This window comes from Cervus elaphus, chromosome 32 (genome assembly GCF_910594005.1).
Source record: "Cervus elaphus chromosome 32, mCerEla1.1, whole genome shotgun sequence".
Classification (NCBI taxonomy): domain Eukaryota; kingdom Metazoa; phylum Chordata; class Mammalia; order Artiodactyla; family Cervidae; genus Cervus; species Cervus elaphus.
Genome location: NC_057846.1, coordinates 11,891,406 through 11,912,740, shown reverse-complemented (window position 1 = coordinate 11,912,740; position 21,335 = coordinate 11,891,406). Strand labels below are relative to the sequence as shown.

Genomic DNA, 21,335 nt, shown 5'->3' with positions numbered 1-21,335 from the left:
ACAAACATGCAGTGATGTGTAGCCATCGTTACAGTATCCATCATGTATCTGTAATATATCCATCACTACAGTATCCTGAAGAGTAGCTTTACTGCCCTAAAAATTCCCCATGCTCCACCTGTTCATCCCGCCCACTTCCCAACCCCTGGCAATGACTGATTTTTTTTAACTGTCTCCATAGTTGTGCCTTTTCCAGAAAGTCCTAGAGTTGGACTCATACTGAATGCAGCCTTTTCAGACTGGCTTTTGTCACTGAGTCAGTGTGTTCATGTCTCCTCCCTGTCATTCCACAGCTTGGTGTTTATTTTTAGTGGTCAAGAAGATTCCATCCTAAGGTATAATTTTTAAAGGCATTTTGTGGTAAAGGTACATAAAAACTCCAGACTGTGCATGCCACGCATTATGTGTGTGAACCAGAATTTTCTTGGCTTAGGCAAGCTTCCATGTTCATGGTGTGATGCGGTCCTTCACCCAGCAGGAAGGGACATCTGCCCACCACAGAGGGTGACCAAGCCTCCCAGTTTCTCCAGTTCTGCCCCCATATGAGCATGGAAAATTCTGGTCCCAGAGACCTTATACGGGAAGCAGTGATCAAAACCATCACCGAGAAAAAGAAATGCAAAAGGCAAAGTGGCTGTCTGAGGAGGGCTTACTAATAGCTGAGAAAACAAGAGAAGTGAAAGGCAAAGGAGAAAAGGAAAGATATACCCATCTGAATGCAGAGTGTCAAAGAATAGCAAGGAGAGATAAGAAAGCCTTCCTCAGTGATCAATGCATAGAAATAGAGGAAAACTCAGCAGTGGCCACAGGACTGGAAAAGGTCAGTTTTCATTGCAATCCCAAAGAAACGCAATGAAAAAGAATGTTCACACTACTACACAATCACACTCATGTCACACGCTAGCAAAGTAATGCTCAAAATTCTCCAAGTTGGGATTCAACAGTATGTGAACCAAGAACTTCTAGATGTTCAAGCTGGATTTAGAAAAAGCAGAGGAACCAGAGATCAAATTGCCAACATTCCCTGGATCATAGAAAAAGCAAAAGAATTTCAGGAAAACATCTACTTCTGATTCCTTGACTATGCTAAAGCCTTTGAGTGTGTGGATCACAACAAACTGGAAAATTCTTCAAGAGTTGGAAATACCAGACCACCTTACCTGCCTCCTGAGAAACCTGTGTGCAGGTCAAGAAGCAACAGTTAGACCGGACATGTAACAACAGACTGGTTCCAAGTTGGGAAAGGAGTACAACAAGGCTGTATATTGTCACCCTGCTGATTTAACTTATATGCAGAGTATGTCATGAGAAATGCTGGGCTGGATGAAGCACAAGCTGAAATCAGGACTGCCAGGAGAAATAATAATAATCTCACATATGCAGAATGACACCTCCCATGTGGCAGAAAGTGAAGAGGAGCTAAAGAATCTCTTGATAAAAGTGAAAGAGGAGAGTGAAAAAACTGGCTTAAACTCAACATTCAGAGAAGGAAGATCATGGCATCTGGGCCCATCACTTCAAGGCAAATAGAGAAACAATGGAAACAGTAACAAACTTTATTTTCTTAGGCTCCAAAATCACTGCAGATAGTGACTGTAGCCATGAAATTAAAAGACACTTGCTCCTTGGGAGAAAAGCTATGACTAACCTAGACAGCATGTTAAAAATCAGACATTACTTTGCTGACAAAGGTCCATATAGTCAGAGTTATGGTTTTAACAGTAGTCATGTATAGATGTGAGAGTTGGACCATAAAGAAGGCTGAGCATTGAATAATTGATGCTTTCAAACTGTGGTGTTGGAGAAGACTCTTGAAAGTCCCTTGGACTGCAAGGAGATCAGACCAGTCAATCTTAAAGGAAATCAGTCCTGAATATTAATTGGAAGGACTGATGCTAGAGCTCCAATTCTTTGACCACCTGATGTGAAGAGCTGACTCATTGGAAAAGACCCTGATGCTGGGGAAGATTGAAGGCAGGAAGAGAAGGGGATGACAGAGGATGAGATGGTTGGATGGCATCACCAACTCAATGGGCATGAGTTTGAGTCAACTCTGGGTGATGTTAGACAGGGAAGCCTGGTGTGCTGCAGTCCATGGGATTGCAAAGAGTCGGACACAACTGAGCAACTAAACAACAATAGAAGAAACATTCAGTGCCAAACACACAGAGGTGTCGGCCACCACACGTTGATTTTTAAAGTCAAAGATACAAATTTGCAGTTATAATATAGAATCATTACTGTAAATGGTCAGTGATATTGTGATTATGGATATAAATTGCAAGTGGCTATAGATTCTTTGAAATAGGGTCTCATATGTATATGGTTTGCCTGTTTAAGCAGAAGGACACCCCACCCAGCCCCATCAAGGTAGAAGTGGAGCCATTTGGTGCCTTAAACCATGATTTTGGCATTTCTTGTCTCTACAGACTCACTGGATCCAGTGTTCCTGACCTCATCGTGAGTATGAGCAACCAGATGTGGCTTCACCTACAGTCTGATGACAGCATAGCCTCGCCTGGATTTAAAGCCGTTTACCAAGGTAAGATCTGAGCACACTAAAACCCGCTTTCTCACAAAGGGCGAGGGTCGTAATGAAACTGATAAGTGAGAACGATGTTTAAAAATATGGACTTATTTGCGACTTCCTTAGTTATAGTTGTATTTAGAACTCTTTTCTGCAAGCAGGAAATGTTGACTTCTTGAGAGCTTGGCTGGCCATTATGGTGGCAAAATGGAGAGTGACATTAAGAATCATGTGTAAGCGATGGAATATGTTCATACTCGTAGATCTTGGCATTTTCTCTCTTCCCCGGAGGAAGTTGTCATGATTATAACTAGGGAAAAGTTTAGAACAGAGTATAGATTTCAACAGCATCGATTCAACAAAGCTTATTACATGCGTCCTCATGTACAAATGTGTGGGTTTTTTAACGGAGCACAGGGAGATCTCGACAGAGCTGGGGAGGATCTGCTAACAGCCTCGCTTTGAGAGTTATGATTGTGTTTGCTCTGAAGAAGAGAGGGTTCCTGCGAGGAAGCTGGCTTTATCCCTGAGTTGTGAGATGCTGAGAGTTGCTGTCGTGAAGTAGCTACTGTGCAGGTGACCCAGGGCCCCAAGCTGTGTGGCACCTGTGTAAAAGGTCTCACTGTTCCACCTGAGTTCTTTCGTCTGGCTGTCCTAGGGAACACATGTGTTTCTGTGACTGCGTCAGAGCCTGGTTTGGGCACGTGGGGCCTGATTTGCAGCACGTGGCCTCTCCAGCTGGTGCACCAGCTGCAGTAGTGGGGTCATGCGGGTCCTAGAGCACGTGGGCTTCAGTAGTTTGCGGCTCGAGGCTTAGGTACTCCACACCACGTGGGATCTTAGTTCTCCGAGCAGGCCCCTGCATTGCAAAGTGGATTCTTAACACATGGGCCACCAGGGAAGCTCCAGAAACACAACTTTTGTCCGGGGCATATTGATAGCTATCTTTCAAAACTTTTTCTTTAATTTTGAAAAATTTCAAAATGTAAACAGAAGTAGAAAGAATAATAGAATGCACCTGAGGTGACCTACATTTTCATGCTTTTGCACGACCCCCAGATATTCAGCTACTGACTCAAGCCTTGGCTGGAGGTGTGGGACACAGCTTCCAAACTCAACTGCATGTCTAGATTGTCAGCCTCAGCTGAGCCCTGCCTTTCTTCAAGTGTCCGACAACATCTTCTGGGAAATCAGTGATATTTCCTTCTATTAGACATTCCCAAGTAGTTCTAGACTCACAGGAAAATCTTTATCCAATGACAATATCTTTAAAAATCTGAATTATCTCTTCCTTATTCCCAGCAAAAACAGAAGAAATAAAACAAAAGCCCTTTCTCACTGCCACCCCTCAAAAAACAAAATCAGCAACCTGCCCTCTGATTTCAGGTTCTCAGAGGTTTAGTTCATGTAACTCCTTTCTGGTGCACTTTGGTTCTAAAGGTGATGATGCGGCAGCTAGGCAGCCCTCAGCATGTGTCTCAGGCCATCCCAGGATCCGTGGGTCAGCGTCTCTTGATTGCTAGAAATGGTAAAGAACTGAGAGTAAGACAAATTAGAAGGGGGATCCGAGACCAGAATAGGAAGAGTGAAAATGATCTTCATGATACTCCAACCTCAAGGCATAGCTGTCGGGAAGCACATTTGTTTTAACTGGCAAATAAATACACACAAGAACACACAGACCATTCAACTGTAGAGCCTTCCTTTCATGTTCTCTGTATCAGTAATTACATCGTTTTAACTCAAGAAATAAACATTTAAGAAGGCTCATGGGCATATTAAATTCTTCCTTTGCGTTTATGCAAAACCAAAGCAGTGATGGATGTACTGCTTGTATCTTCAGCTTAGATCCTTCGTGTATTTGACTAAAAGAAATAATTAAATGTGTCCCCAGAAATGATACGGTGACCTTTCTAATATTAATGATGTTTTATAAATTATTATATGAAACAACTTATTTATAAAAGTTAAAACATTTACATATACTGCTATTCACATATACTGTGAGTGAGTGAGTGAAAGTCACTCAGTCATGTCCAACTCTACGCAACCCCATGGGACTGTAGCCCACCAAGTTTCTCTGTCAATGGGATTTTCCAGGCAAGTATACTGGAGTAGGTTCCATTCCCTTCTCCAGGGGATTTTTAAGACACAGAGATCAAACCTGGATCTCCTGCATTGCAGGCAGATTCTTTACTGTCTAAGCCACCAGGGAAGCCCTTGCATATACTGACATACTTTAAAAAAACCATGACTGATTTGAAGTCATTGTTCAGTAAGTTTGAAAAGAGCCTGTTCTCATCTTGAATTCAAGTTATAGTCATGAGAAGCCTTTTCAGGATCGTTTTATACTCTCCTACAAATACCTTGGCACTGATAGTTGATCGAAATTACTAAGAAATTGCATCTTAAACATACAATTTTTACTGACACAGAAAAGATCTACTATTTGAAGGAAACTGCTTATTATAAACCATAATCTAAGAAAATGTAAGTATTCAGAATAAAACATTGTCCCACATAACTATTTAAATTTTCAAAATTTTAGATATATTCCATAAGTTTCAAAATTCTAAGGAAGTAACAAATTTTAAAGAACTGTAAAAAATTAGAAATAGTGGTTATTTTATTTGGATTCTTTTACTGTTAGGGGACCCATATAAAGAAAGAATTTGTAAGTTATTTTCAGAAAAAATTAGAAAATTGGCATGGGGGAGATTCAGTTGTGGATATTGAAGACTTTTGCACCTATTAGCAGTTTTATTTCAGTATTGCTAATTATCTATATGTACATTTTCTTTGACTTCTTCTTTGATACAGTTTTTTAAATATCTGGCTCCACTGATTACAGAGTTCATTGAAATCTTTGACATGACGAATGTGTGCGTACATATGTGAAAATGAGAAATACCAATCTGGAGAGCTGGGAGTTTGTCTTATTGCATTTTATTTTGTGAATTTGAGCAAAGAAGCAGTGTGCTCTTCTCTTCCAAGTGTCGACTGTTGGGTGTTCAGCAGCTGAAAAAAAGCAGCTAGTACTTATTGCTCATAAAACCAAAGGGGCAGGTAATTAAAAGTATTTCAAAAGCATAAAGCTGGTGGGTGAGGGTGTCTTGAGCCCAGCAGTGAAGGCAGCATAACAGGGCTAAACCCTTGCCATGTGAGATGAAGGAGAGTGACCACGCTGAAAAGTCCTGTGGTGACTAGAGGCCCCTACAGGAGTGTAGTGTGGAGTCCTCATCCACACAGAGTGAAGAGTCCTGATTGCTGGAAGCATGGGGTGAGGGGGACGTCCTGACTCTTTTTAATGAGAAATGCTACCAAAGCGTATTTGCATCCTGTGTGAAGGTGAGGGCTAGAATGAACTGATGATTGCTGAAGACTTCCTGACATTTGGGGTTTAGAGTTGACCTTTAATTGAACTTCTACGTGACTGCGTTGTTTAAGAAGGTATGCAGAGGTAGAATCCTTTCCACCTGACCCATGCTTGCTCCTGCCTCTGGTAGAATCTAAACACATCTGTCAAATACCAGACACTCCCCAACAGCAAGTGACTGTGAATTACACCCAGCAGTTCTAAGACTTGCGCCATAAAGACTAGGATAAAGACTTGAGAGAGGAGTGCCATTCCCAAATTGAGGATCCTTGAACATTAACGGATGTAAGTGTTCTCAATTACAATCAAATATTCCTCCAGGCATCATGATTCAGTTTGATGACCATACAGCATAAGTTAGAATCACATTCAATCCTAATTAGTACTCTGCTAACAGCCCCAATAGCCAGTTAATAGCTACAGCCTCAGATGTGGTGAAAAAGTGGATGGCCATCAGTTCTCGTGAGAGAGCCAGTCCAAGGCCACTTATTATTTTTTGACAGAGCAATATCCAATAGTTTATAAGATAATTAAAACAGAGAGATAAGGTAAGATTTGAGGATTTTAAAAATTGAGAGAACATCATACATCAAAAGAAAGACATCATACGGACTTAGAGAAGATCATACAAAGTGAAGTAAGCCAGATAGAGAAAGACAAATATCATATGATATCACCTATACATGGAATCTAAAAAATAAATAAATAAATAAAAGATACAAATGAGACAAATGCTTGGGCCTGGTGCACTGGGAAGACCCAGAGGAATCGGGTGGACAGGGAGGTGGGAAGGGGGATCGGGATGGGGAATACATGTAACTCCATGGCTGATTCATGTCAATGTATGACAAAACCCACTGCAATGTTGTGAAGTAATTAGCCTCCAGCTAATAAAAATAAATGGAAAAAAAAAAACAAATGAACTTATTTACAGAAAATAAATAAATAAATTCATAGACACAGAAAACACACTTGTGGTTACCAAAGGGGAAAGGGGGTAGAAGGGATAAATTAGGAGTTTGGGATTAACATGTATATATCCTAGTATATACTGACATAAAATAGATAACCAACAAGCATCTGCTTATGTATATATTTATATATATGCACACATATATATATAAACTATATATATATGTGTATAGTCAGCTTATGCTCACTCTGCTGTACACCTAAAGTAACATGACATTATGCTTCAATTAAAAATAAAGTAGAATCAACAACTTAATTAATTTAAAGAAAAAAAAAAGATGTCCTTGAAACTATTATTTCCAGAGTGCTGTATTAAACTAGAAATTGGCAATAAAATAAAAACATTTTGTACAGGTGATCATCAAATTTATGGTGGTGGTTTAGTCACTAAGTTGTGTCTGACTCTTGTGACCCCATGGACTGTAGCTGCCAGGCTCCTCTGTCCATGGGATTTCCCAGGCAAGAACGCTGGAGTGGATTGCCATTTCCTACTCCAATCAAGTATATAAAAAATCATATTATTTGACTGAAAATGTAGTTGTCTATTATATGAGCGGAAAATATATACCACTAGTCCTTACATGTATTCCACTTTCTAGGTTTTAACTGTGCGTGTAACATTTGTTGTAATAGTTCAGGATGTGGCTCTGAAGCCAGACTGCCCAGGGCTGTCATTCTGTCACTCAGCTGGTAACTTAGGGTGAGCTATCTAACCCCCCGTGTGTCAGATTCCTCTTTAAAAAAATAAGGGAGCAAGTAATAATGATACTAGTTTCACTGGGCTTCCCAGGTGGCTCAGTGGTAAAGAGTCTGACCGCCAAGCAGGAGGTTAGTTCTGGATCCCTGGGTAAGAAAGATTCCCTGGAGAAGGAAATGGCAACCCACTCCAGTATTCTTGCCTAGACAATCCCATGGACAGAGGCATTTGATGATCTACAGTCCATGGAGTTGAAGTTGGACAAGACCGAGTGACTGAACACACACACACACACACACGCACACATACACGTGCACACATACACACATGCACATCCATACACACACACACACATACACCTGTGTATATAAATGTGTGTATATGGAGATAGAGAATATGCTGATAATTAAGAAAAGTATTGTCAAAATATTATGCAAAGTTTAAAAAGCAATAACTCTTTAGGGAGGTATTTCAGGTGTCTGAGAAGGCAGTCTAAGAGAAGTGAGATTTGTTGTTTAAAACCTTTCAGCATATGAAAATATTTAATTCAAAGTAATCAATTAAAAAACCCAAAATGTAAAAAAAATGGTGTAAATAATTATGATACAGCTGTGCAAACAATATTACCCATCTATTATACTATAAAACTTACAATGTGTATATAATATATGACTAATTTTCAAGAAAATTTTTCAAGAAAATTAGGGATACCAAAGGAACATTTCATGGAAAGTTGGCACAATTACGGACAGAAATGGTATGGACCTAACAGAAGCAGAAGATATTAAGAGTTGGCAACAATACACAGAAGAACTATACAGAAAAGATCTTCATGACCCAGGTAACCATGATGGTGTGATCACTCACCTAGAGCCAGACATCCTGGAATGCCAAGTAACTGGGTCTTAGAAAGCATCACTATGAACAAAGCTAGTGGAAGTGATTGAATTCCAGTTGAGCTATTTCAAATCCTAGAAGATGAACCTGTGAAAGTGCTGCACTCAATATGCCAGAACATTTGGAAAATTCAGCAGTGGCCACAGGACTGGAAAAGGTCAGTTTTCATTCCAATCCCAAAGAAAGGCAATGCCAGAGAATGCTCAAACTACAGCACAATTGCTCTCATCTCACACGCTAGTAAAGTAATTCTCAAAATTCTCCAAGCCAGACTTCAGCAATACGTGAACCGTGAACTGCCAGATGTTCAAGCTGGATTTAGAAAAGGCAGAGGAACCAGAGATCAAATTGCCAACATCCATTGGATCATCAAAAAAGCATGGGAGTTTCAGAAAAACATCTACTTCTGCTTTATTGGCTATGCCAAAGCCTTTGACTGGATCACAACAAACTGGAAAATTTGTCAAGAGATGGAAATACCAGAACACCTGATCTGCCTCCTTAGAAATCTGTATGCAGGTGAGGAAGCAACAGTTAGAACTGGACATGGAAACAGACTGGTTCCAAATAGGGAAAGGAGTACATCAAGGCTGTTTATTGTCACCTGCTTATTTAACTTATATGCAGAGTACATCATGTGAAATGCCAGGCTGGATGAAGCACAAGATGGAATCAAGATTGCTGGGAGAAATATCAGAAACCTCAGATTTGGAGATAACACCACCCTTATGGAAGAAAGTGAAGAAGAACTAAAGAGCCTTTTGATGAAAGTGAGAGAGGAGAGTGAAAAAGTTGGCTTAAAGCTCAACATTCAGAAAACTAAGATCATGGCATCCATTTCTATCACTTAATGGGAAATAGATGGGGAAATAATGAAAACAGTGAGAGACTTTATTTTGGGGGGCTCCAAAATCACTGCCAATGGCGACTGCAGCCATGATATTAAAAGATGCTTGCTCTTTGGAAGAAAAGCTATGAGCAACCTAGACAGCATATTAAAAAGCAGAGATTTGTCTTTGCCAACAAAATTCCGTCTAGTCAAGGCTATGGTTTTTCAAGTATTCATGTATGGATGTGAGAGCTGGACTATAAAGAAAACTGAGCACCAAAGAATAGACGCTTTCGAACTGTGTGTTGGAGAAGAATCTTGAGAGTCTTTTGAACTGCAAGGAGATCCAACCAGTCCATCCTAAAGGAAATCAGTCCTGAATATTCATTGGAAGGACTGATGCTGAAGCTGAAACTCCAACACTTTAGCCACCTGATGCGAAGAGCTGACTCATTGGAAAAGACTGTAATGCTGGGAAAGATTGAAGGCAGGAGGAGAAGGGGACAACAGAGGATGAGATGGTTGGATGGCATCCCTGGCTCGATGAACATGAGTTTGAGCAAGCTCTGGGAGTTGGTGTTGGACAGGGAAGACGGGAGTACTACAGTTCATAGGGTTGCAAAGAGTCGGACTTGACTGAGTGGCTAAACTGAACTGAATATATAACCACTATGCATTATATAATTCTGTATAATGTATACAAATGTAATTCATAAATATATAAATCATACATAATTCATATATGTATAAATCATATATGTAATTCACAGTGAAAGTCATTCATTCATGTCCAACTCTTTGAGACCCCATGGAGTATACAGTCCATGGAATTCCCCAGGCCAGAATACTAGAGTGGGTCAATGTTCCCTTCTCCAGGGAATTCACATGTATGTATAGTTAATATATATGGGCTACCCTGGTGGCCTGCATTGCAGGTGACCTGGATTTGATTCCTGAGTTGGGTAAATCCCCTGGATAAGAGAATGGCTACCCACTCCAGTATTCTTTCCCGGAGAATCCCATGGACAGAGGAATCTGGAGAGGTATAGTCCATGGGGTCACAAAGAATCCGACATGACTGAGCGACTAATGCTAATTCTAATACATATATATATATACATAAAATATAGTGAGTAGCAGAACAATATATATGGAACATTAACTGGCTTAGTGCATAGTTTTTCAACTTTATATTTCAAAATTTCTATCATGAATTACAAAGGTAAATGCTGAGTATAAATAATTTTGTAAATCAATGTTAAATTTCATTTAATGATACAGAAGAATTCTTGTCAAAATATAATAATGAAATAGAGTTTGAGATTATATATATTTAAAACAGCATACTTTATATGCTACAGCAGATCGTTTTTATTCACTAGAAGAGAAAAGAAAACAAAATCTCAGCTCAGGGGTGAGCTTCCCACAACCACAGTCTCTCCAGCACTGAGGAAGGTGGAGAGGAAACACACATAGTATCTGCATATTTGTCCAAACAATCCTGAGTTCCCAGTGCTGGCAACCCTGTATTTTTATGGCTTCACTGTCTCCAGTTAATAATGTCTCCATCATTTTTTTTGTCACAAAAATAATGTTCAGTTAGAGTTCATTACACATGTTGGTGAACTGATTTCCACAAATCATGTTTTACGTAATTTGCCATAGCTATTTAAATTTTAGCAGGGGGTAAATGAAAGGAAATGTCCCCTGTGATGTGCTGCTGTGTGGCAAAACAAGACCTATTTTAGGCTTGTTTAGGCTATCTTAGAATTGTTTCCATGAAAATAGAGCTCACTGTTGCTGTTTCAGAGACAGAGCTGTGTCCCAGGCCCTGTGGACACATTGCTGATGGGTGCAGCTGAGGGTAGGCGTCTCGGTCTGTACGCTGTAATCCCAGGGGCCTGCAATTAGTTTAACAGAAAGGAACATGGCCTAGTTCAGAGAGCTGTTCTCTGAACCTTTCCTGGTGAAGAGAATTGCTGCTGCAGAACCAAGGGTGTCCGAGCTTCAAACACGTGTGCTGTGACCCTTGTGATGGCTGACCCCAGAGCACCCACACGTTCTGGCAGACATCGTTCTGGGTGTGTGTGTAGGGATGTTTCTGGATGACGTCAACATTGGAATCGGTGGACAGAGTAAAGCAGCTCACCCTCCCCAGTGTGGATGGGCCTCATCACATCAGTTAAAGGTCTGAATCGAAGGACAGGCTGAAGGAGGAAAAGCTGCTTCCGCTGTCCATCTGTCTTTGAACTGGGACACTGGCGTCTCCTGCCTTTGGACCCTGATTTGGACTGGGACTTAGAGCACTGGCTTTCTTGGGTCTGGATACTTCAGTTGCTGTAAACATGTAAGCTGATTCCTTATAATAAATTCATTTTGATAGTAAGTGGATAGATAGATACAGAGTTGGAGGTGGATATGGACATAGTGATGGAGATAAAGATAGAAATATCCTGTTGGTTCTGTTTCTCTGAAGATGTTACTCTACTTGAATGATTGGGTTCACTCTGACCGCTCAGACGGACCCTCTGTAGCCCCTTGTGTGAGCAATCACACATTTCCAAAGGGCCCAAGTGGGCGTAGAGGTGCAGTGTGTGGCCACTAAAAAGAGGAGAGCCCGCTGGTCCACACGTAAAGTCAGCCCACGGCCCTGGCCTTGTAGCCTGAAGCTGGTACAAGGTCAGGCAGGATTGTGCCTGTGAGGCTGGGAGTGATGCCTAAACCCTAAAAACAAGGTGGCTGTTGTTCAGCCAGCAAGTCGTGTCTGACTCTCTGTGACCCCTGGACTGCAACACGCCAGGCTTCTCTGTCCTTCACTATCTCCATGACTTTGCTCAAACTCATGTCCATTGAGTCGGTGATGCCATCCAATCGTGTCATCTTCTGTTGCCCCCTTCTCCTGGCTTCAATCTTCCCCAGCATCAGGGTCTTTTCTAATGAGTTGGCTCTTAGCATCAGGTAGCCAAGGTATTAGAGCTTGGGCTTCAACACCACTCCTCCAGTGAATATTCAGGATTGGTTTCCTTTAGGACTGACTGGTATGATCTCGCTGCAGTCCAAGGGACTCTCAAGAGTCTTTTCCAGCACCACAGTTTGTAAGCATCCGTTCTTCAGTTCTCAGCCTTCTCTATGGTCCAACTAAAAATAGCTTTGTGTTTTAATTTTGTGCAAAATCCAAGATGAACCCATCAAGAGTTTATGATGTGTGTTCCCCTTGTCCACAATAGATATTGTCTTGTACCTAATGTGGATTTTAAAATGTTTTCAAGGACCTGATTTAAATCCATGACAAAGTACCCTTTGTGTTGAATGCTGACTGAGCCAGACTTGTTTGGGAGCGTGTACTGGGGGAACTCTTTGAGATACCTTCAAGGAGGAGATGGAGGCAGAGAAGGAGCTGCTGAACTGGACATGGGTCCACATGGAACACTGGCTGATCCTAGTGACGCCCTCCGCAGCTTTCCCAAACTGAAGCGGGTGGGCAGGACTGGTACCATTAGTGATGGATGTGGTGTCCTTGGGGAGCAGACACAACCGTTTGATGTGATTCCTGGGCAGGGATGCAGCTATGAGATCCAATGGCCTTGGCTGCTGTGGCACCCAAGGTTCACTGCCCGAGAAACCATCATTTCTCCCCACCCCGGGAACAACCTCTCTAGGTTTCTAATGGGCCTCATTTCCTAGAAAAATGTACAATACATACTCAAGGCCACCTTCTTCTCCTGCCCATTCTAGATTCCCTTATTTTTCGCTTTCCCCTCTGCTGGCCAGGTGGCTGTTCTGTCAGGGGGACCTGGACCTAGTTCCCTGAAGGTTCTCAGCTCCTGAGCTCCACGCCTCTATCTAGCATTGTCCATTTTTGTCATCCCCAGCAAGGAATCCAGGGATTCCCCGTGGTGCCTCTTACAGCCTCAGCCATGGGGGTCCCCCGCTGTTCTCACTGAGCAGAGCTCCTCTGCCTCTTTCCCTTGAAGCTGGGGGGAGTCACCCCTTAACAGGTTTATCATGAATGCGCTGTGTACACATTCCTGCTCCACAGTGAACCGCCTTCATCCTGGCAGTCATTTCGCTGTCTGTCCCATGGGTTGGAGCTCTGCAGTACATGGATCTTCTGCTGCCACATGGACCCCGAGCCTCCAGACCAGGTGGAAGGCATGTAGCTGTTTCTTAAATAAGTGCAGGAATGGGGGGATGTCCAAAGTGGTAGCCAACACTTGGACCATTGAGATAGTTTTAATATCGTGTTGGACACTTGCCCCTTGTTAATAGTTATAGGTATGTGCTAGTTTTTTCTTTTTTTTTTTTAAGAATTTAATTTAGGCTTTAAAAGTTTTATGGAACAGCAACCCACTCCAGTACTCTTGCCTGGAAAATCCCATGGACGGAGGAGTGTGGCAGGCTGCAGTCCATGGGGTCGCTAGGAGTGGGACATGACTGAGTGACTTCACTTTCACTTTCACTTTCAGCCCAGTGGCAGAGAAGGCAACAGCCAACACAGAATCTTTCTGGTTACTGGTTCTGATCCAAACTCAGTCTGTCCACGTGTCCATGCCTCACTCTCCCGTGTTTGATCGCAGTTGCTGGTTCTGATCCAAATTCAGTCTATCCACGTGTCCACGCCTCACTCTCCCATGCATGAGTCGCAGTTGCTGGTGCTGCTCTGATTCAGATTCAGTCTGTCCACGTGTCCATGCCTCACTCTCCCATGTTTGATCACAGTTGCTGGTCCTGATCCAGATTCAGTCTGTCCATGTGCCCACGCCTCGCTCTCCCATGTTTGATCGCAGTTGCTGGTTCTGATCCAGATTCAGTCTGTCCACGCCTCCACGCCTCACTCTCCCATGCATGAGTCGCTTGCTGGTCACTTGTCTCCATGGTACCCATGTCCTAACCCACTGGGGACTGTGACCTGCCAGCTCCCTCTCCCTGGATCATCCGTGAGTTCCAGGAGCCCCGCCTCCACATTTTGGCAAACCCCCCAGTGGCAGAGGGGCCATCTCCCCACGCGTCTGTGGTCAGGCCTTCCGCTGGTGTCTTCTGCTTCTGGCCCAGCCTGTGGATTCAGGTCCCTGGAGCTCTTGGTGAGGCAAGTGTAGGACGGCGGGGTGTGTAAATGTCTGCAGGTCTGCGATGCTGACGCTGCATGGCGGGCCTTCCTGGGAGAGGGAGCAGGTGTGCGGCTCCTGGAAGCCCAGGACCAGTGCCGGGGGACGGACAGGGCTCATGTGTCTCCTGGACCCTGTGACCCAGCCTCGGCCGCGAGGTCAGTCCCTTAGCGGCCGCCCCTCTGCTCTGCGCCGCGGCCATGCCTGTCCCTCACACGCCGCCCCCTTTCTCCCTTCAGGGCCTGTGCGATTGGCTCCCCGAGGGGTCCCTGACCTGTGTCTCCACCGGGGAGCATCAGGGCCCATCTCCAGGGAGAGGAGGCTCTCTCAGCAGGAGTGCTTCCAGTGTTTCCAGCAGCTTTGTCGCATCGCCCTTCTTCCCAAGATGACGTTTTTAATTGTTGGTCCTTGAGAAGAGAGACCCAATTTGACTCAGCTTTCTGTCTCCAGGCCACCCCAGAGTACACCGTGTCCTCATCTAGGGAGCTAATAACTGTGATTGACAAAATAGCATCATTTCAGGTTTGGAGAACTCACCCTCCCCACCAGCAATTACTTAGCTTCGGCCAGGTTCTGAGCTGGGTTCCCAGTGTTGAACCATGGCTCTTCCGGGAACTTGAATTTTAGAATTGAGAGAAGGTAATTTTAGGTAATGATGCAAATGAGGAAAAAGGAACAAAGTGGATACTTCATGCAAATATAAGAAAATAACAAAGTGGAATGTAAAATACACTGTATTTCTGACTCAGAAAATTGTTTGATACATTCATCCTTGTTTTATTAACTTCACATTTTAACTGTGCACCTGAGTTGAAAACAGGCATTACCTACTTTTTAGTTTTTTGTTTGTAAATATTTTACTCTATTGAATATACTTGCAATGTTTAAATTCTTGGTTTTCATATTCTTAGACTTCCCTGGCAGCTCAGTGGTAAAGAATCCACCAGCAACGCAGGAGATCCGGGTTGGATCCCTGGGTCAAAAAGATCCTTGGAGAAGGGAATGGCTACCCACTCCAGAATTCTTGCCTGGAGAATTCCATGACGGAGGAGCCGGGTGGGCAGCCCATGAGTCCCCAACAGTCAGACACGACTGAGAGGCTAAGCACACACTCACATACACACACATATTTTTCATGTGTATGCACACATATACAGTACATGCATGCACATATTTTATGTGTGTACACACATATACATTACACACATACACATACATACATATTCTCACTTGTTTTCATTTTTACTATTACAGAAGAATTCATACATAAGTGGGTATTTGGGAAATCGTTTTGAACATTTACTATGACTCTTTGTAACCCCATGGACTGTATAGTCCATGGAATTCTCCAGGCCAGAATACTGGAGTGGGTAAACTTTCCTTTCTCCAGGGTATCTTCCCAACCCGGGATCAAACCCAGGTCTCCCACTTTACAGGCAGATTCTTCACCAGCAAAACTACAAGGGAAGCCCAAGAATACTGGAGTTTGTAGCCTATCCCTTTTCCAGCAGATATTCCTGACCCAGGAATCAAACTGGGGTCTCCTGTATTGCAGGGGAATTCTTTACCAGCTGAGCTATGAGGGAAGCCCATTTACTATGCTAATATATTTAAACATCGACTGTGTTAATATGTTTCATATAGAATAGGTATACCTAGTCTGTATGTAAAGCTTATACATGTTTATATATATGCAATAACTGGAAATGTTGAGACTAATTTAAACTATTGTTTGCTAGGAATAAGTAGTGATTCATTGAATTTTCCTAGTAGGTATTTTTTTCTCCAAGAAAATGAGTTAAAGAATGACTGGGTTTATGTTGAGCATATAAATGAACTTCTCGATCATAGGCTCACTAGATAGTTGGTGTTTAGCAATTTGACAAGGCTCAAAAATTATTTTTCATAGGGCTATTGAGAGTTGCTGAGTTTTATTAGTCAGTTTTGAACTATGCAGTGTTTTTGTATGTATGCTAAAAACAGATTCTAAGAGAAATTCTTATGGTTCATAGAAACAACTCCATGGACATGTGCTGCTTCTAAAAATACTAGTTGCCTCCTTTATGTTGTTAATTCTGTACATTTAACTACCCAAAACAAAAACTCACTATAAGACATTATTGTATAGACAGCAAGAGCCATATAAAGACATTGGGACAGAGTAAGTGTAGAGAAGGAAAACTGTGATCATGTCACAGCTTTACCTTTGCAAATCTCCCCTGGAGAAGATGTATCTCTTATCTGATAGATGAGCAGTGGAGAAATGTGTGTGAAAACCAATGTAGCAAGTTTAGAAAAATGGCATCTCAGCTAAAAGAGCTCTCATTTCAACATTATTAGAAACCTCTTCATCAGATGGCTCTCTTTAATATTATCAAGATTACTAGTAGAGGTGAATATAAAAATTAAATCTATATAATAGCTCTTGGGTATGAATTTTCTCAGAGATGTTGTTGATTAAATTAAAAAATTGTATAGGCCTGTGTTATAATAGAGAAGTTATATTTAGAAAGAAAAACATACTGATAATCTGGTTATATACTGAAATTTAAACCATTTAATAGCCCAACATTTTAATAGTTGAGTGTAAGAGGCTAAAATCACCTGTCTATGTGTTTGCTGTTTTATTCTGGTGGATTCCAAATGCACGCAAACCAACCTCAGTTGTTTTACCTACAGACTGATAATATTAACATGGCTCAGCCTGTAAAATTCCACCTGCAATGCAGGAGACACAGGAGACTCGGGTTCAACCCCTGGGTCAGGAAGATTCCCTCTGGAAGGAAATGGCAACCCACTCCAGTATTCTCGCCTGAAAAATCCTATGGACAGGATTACCACCAGGCTACAATCCATGGGGTCACATAGAGTCGGACACAACTGAGTGACTGAGCACACACACACACGAGTATTAACTTGGGATATTATCAACAAAAAATAGAAACAGACACATAACAACAATCTACCTACTAGAATAGTGTCGCGATCAAGATGATTCCTTGTTCAGTGTTGGGGAGAGGACCGCCATTGAAGTCAGACAGATCTGCATTGAGATCATGGCACTTGCTGCTTAATGGCTGTGTGTCTTTGGGTGAGTTCCTGTATCTCTCTGAGCCTAGATTCCCCCATCCATCAATGAGGAATAATTCCACCAGCCTGGACAGAGTGGTTGCGACCATTTGAGAGGATGCATATAAGATACCTGGCGAGTGGTAATGGCCATGGTGGTTTCTAACAATTTTTTGAAATAGGTAATTCATGTATAAATTGAGATAAGTCTCAGCTTGATGAGTGAATTTCAGAATTTACTGTCCTTCCTTAGGAAAAATTGACCATATGACTTGCACTCACAGTGATCTCTAGATGTACTCTCTTTCCCATCTGGTCTGGCGGTGGGCTCAGACTGCCCGGGGCCCATAATCTTCCTGACTTGCTGTATGTCTTAGGGCAAATTAGTTAACCTCTCTGAGCCTGAAGTGTCTTTATCCCAAGATGGGAAGTGATAGTACATATCTCATTAGACACTTAATGATCATCACTTGAAATACCATATAAAATGACAAATACAAAGTATGATTTTTTTTCTTTTTTAAAAAAGGTAATTCCTCATTCTTTTGTTGGAAGGGTTTGTGTTGTTAAGACAAGGCCCTGGCTTTGAGAACCATGTTAAATCAGAAACACAGCTTACTCCAAAATTCTCCTTTTTCCTGAGTTCCACTTCATGAGTGAATTATAAATACTGTCTCCTGTTTCTAAGGTAGAATCAGCTGTTTATTAAATTTGTTGTATTTTTAGTCACTAAGTCGTGTATGATTCTTTGTGACCCCATAGACTGTAGCCCAACAGGCTCCTCTGTCCCTGGGATTCTCCAGGCAAGAATACTGGAGTGGGTTGCCACTTCCTTCTCAAGGAGATCTTCCTGACCCAGGGACTGAACCTGCATCTTCTGCTTTGGCAGGTGGATCCTTTACCTGGGTATGTGTGAGTGCTTAGCCGTTCAGTCATGTCTGACTCTTTGTGAACCCATGGACAGTGGCCTGCCAAGCTCCTCTGTCCATGGGATTCTCCAGGCAAGAATACTGGAGTCAGTTGACATGCCCTCCCCCAGGGGATCCTCCCAACCCAGGGATCAAACCCAGGTCTCCCACTTTGATGGCAAATTCTTTAATGACTAAGCCACCTGGGAAGCCCAATTAAATGTTTACTACATCACATTAGAGAGGCTGGAAGAGCAGGAAGTGCAACATGAGCGCGTAAAGGGTTCTTGTAGAAATTTGATGTTTAAATTCCGGGTTTAGGGCCCTCGGCTGCAGCTGCATTCCAATATCCCTACTTAACATTGATCCTCATGGACTGTTTTACTCTCCAAGTAACTGACCTGGGGCATCCTGGAAATTATCCAGGTATTAGGGCTTGCTGAGACCATCAGGACAGGTTTGCCTGGGAGACAGTTCCCAACTTTGTCTCCATGTTAGGAGAAGGACATGGTGTGAGTGGTATTTGTCAAGGAGAAAGGAGGGTGAGGGGTAACTGAAACCAGCAGGGAACTGCAGGTGACGAGGGGAGCTCTCTAGGTAGAATGCAGCTCTGTATATTTTTCTAGCCACTTGCTGTCTCCCTGCTTCTCCGATGTCCAGAGGGTTTGATGTTCCAGGTTTGATTCCTGGAACACTTGGGTTTTAGAATCAGATATAACAGGATCCACTTTGGATCCTTTGTTCTTCAACTTCCCAACAACCTGTTCCCCACCCCCACACACACATTCCTGCTTCCTTTAGAATTTTGATGACCTTAAAAAGTCTGTTTTGGAGTCCTTGGTGGCATTACTAAGTTGTGTTGATTTGAAAATGGCTCACAAGTTGCATGGCTGGTTTAGAAGTTAGCAGTGGATCTACTGTCTTCTCTCTGTCCTGTATTGTTTAATCCTCACACGCTTCTTCACGTTTCCAAGTTAGGAGGCTCCTTTCATCACAGAAGGTTCTTTATGATTCAACTCAAATGCATTTTCTTTTAGACATATTTCTTAATCTGGCAGCAAATATAGTTTCATGGTTTTCAGCTTTTCTGTTGGAAATTTGGAGTGAGCAGAAAGGAGGTTAGTGCAAAGTGGGACTGTTGAAGAGAGAAACTAGCTGAGAGGCCAGGCCAACCCGTACTTGGGGCAGAAAGGTCAGAAAACACTGCAGGACCACAGATGGGGTCAGGCTAGTTCAGTGGACAGAGCTGTAGCCAAGAGACCTGAATCTTGCTTAACTTTGCTTATGTTTCCCTTGGCCTCTAAGAGCCTCATCTGTGATGAGAAATAGGAACAGGGCTTCTGCTGACTTTTCTTCCAGCTTGGAAAGATACAAATCAGCAATTCTAGCAGTATTTGGTTTCTTTGGGAAACTGACTGCAGGAACGATTAGCAAGACAAATGAGATGTGATTGTTACCTCTGTTAATGACAACCCTCCACTGGGAATATTTCAATACAAAGGTAAAAGGAGAGAAAGGAGCTGGGTTTTCAACCTAGTAGAGAAAAAATTGGGCTTCTCAGGTGGCTCAGCAGTAGAGAATTCTCTGCCTGCCAATGCAGGAGACTCAGGTTCGATCCCTGGGTCAGGAAGATCCCATGGAGAAGGAAATGGCCACCCATTCCAGTATTTCTTGCCTGGGAAACCCCACAGACAGAGGAGCCTGATGGGCTAGAGTGCATGGGGTCACAAAGAGGCAGACACAACTTAGTGACTAAACAACAGCAAAGAGAACAATTCAATAATGCGTGTAATAAAACTGGACCAAAATATATAGCGCGGGAGCGTGTGGTGAGGCGTCTCAGAGGCCCCTCAATGATGTGCAGTCCCTCCATTTCATCATGGAATAGGAGGACTGGTCTGTAACCATCCACTCACGTGAGCAGGCGGTCATCCTGAAGGATCAGGGCTAGGTCACAATGGAGGTTGAACGTGAAGCCTGGTGGGTGGTGGAAGGCTGAGCCGTGTGGTCTCACTGAACTGTAACACATACGGGGGAAATGAAAACAGTCAGTAAACCAGGTGCTTTTCTGAATGTCATAGCCTCACAGCAAAGGAGGGTTAGGCTTCTGCCCACTGCACAGGGCTGATCCCCGGTCTTCTGGCTGCCAGACTCCTCCTCTCACTGAGGAGGGCTCCTAGCGGCCATCGCGGTCCTGCACTGGGATGACGGGGTTTCTTCAAGTTTTCAGTATTGAAGATAATTTGAAACATGTCAGCTTAAAATATGATTTGCTCTGTACTCACACAAATCCTTTTGTTTATTCTTTGCTATAGATAGAAATATGATAAAAAAGAAAAGTTTCACCTCCCCAGGGATGAGGTATTCCCAGGTTTAGGTATTGAAGAACCTTGGGATGGTATGTGACTTATTTCAATTTGCCTCTAAATATATTCAGATTTATACCATTTCAATGCAGATAATTTAAAAATTAATGTTTGCCTGATTTCATGAGGCAATCCCAAAGTCTGATCGCATTATGAGTTCTTCCAGCACCGCCTGGCTGTGTAGACCCTGAGTATCATGAGGGGGAGAGGTGAGGAGAAAGCCCCCGCGGCTGTTACTTGTCCCATTTCAGTTGAAGGAAACTCTTCCAGTCTCCTCCTAACCTGCCTTTGATTTCTGTTTGCACACACCTGTCCAAGTTCACTGTGATTTGCTCTCACCCCAGCCCCTGTGTTTTCCCTTTGAGAAAGGCAGTTTATTAATGTTCAAAGAGGATCTTCTTTTGGCATAAAAGGTACGCCTGAATGATCTTTCCAAAACACGTGGACACTTGAGAGAGTCATCCATACAACCGCCTTTTATAAAAATGTGACTGAGGAAGTTGGTAACTGCCACCTGAAGCGTCTCCCTGTCGTCTCCATCACCACCCTGTTTGCTGAGGGTGTGCAGTGGGGCTCTGCGGGGGAGAGG

At 42.8% G+C, this 21,335-nt stretch overlaps 1 protein-coding gene across 1 annotated transcript in view; it reads left to right on the top strand.

The window, feature by feature from the left end:
* CSMD1 (CUB and Sushi multiple domains 1) overlaps positions 1-21,335 on the top strand; it is a 2,014,689-nt gene that overhangs the window by 1,545,346 nt on the left and 448,008 nt on the right. Inside the window, exon 12 of the mRNA XM_043893675.1 lies at positions 2,430-2,542. Coding sequence (XP_043749610.1) covers positions 2,430-2,542 — 113 coding nt within the window. The remainder of the gene's footprint in view (positions 1-2,429; positions 2,543-21,335) is intronic.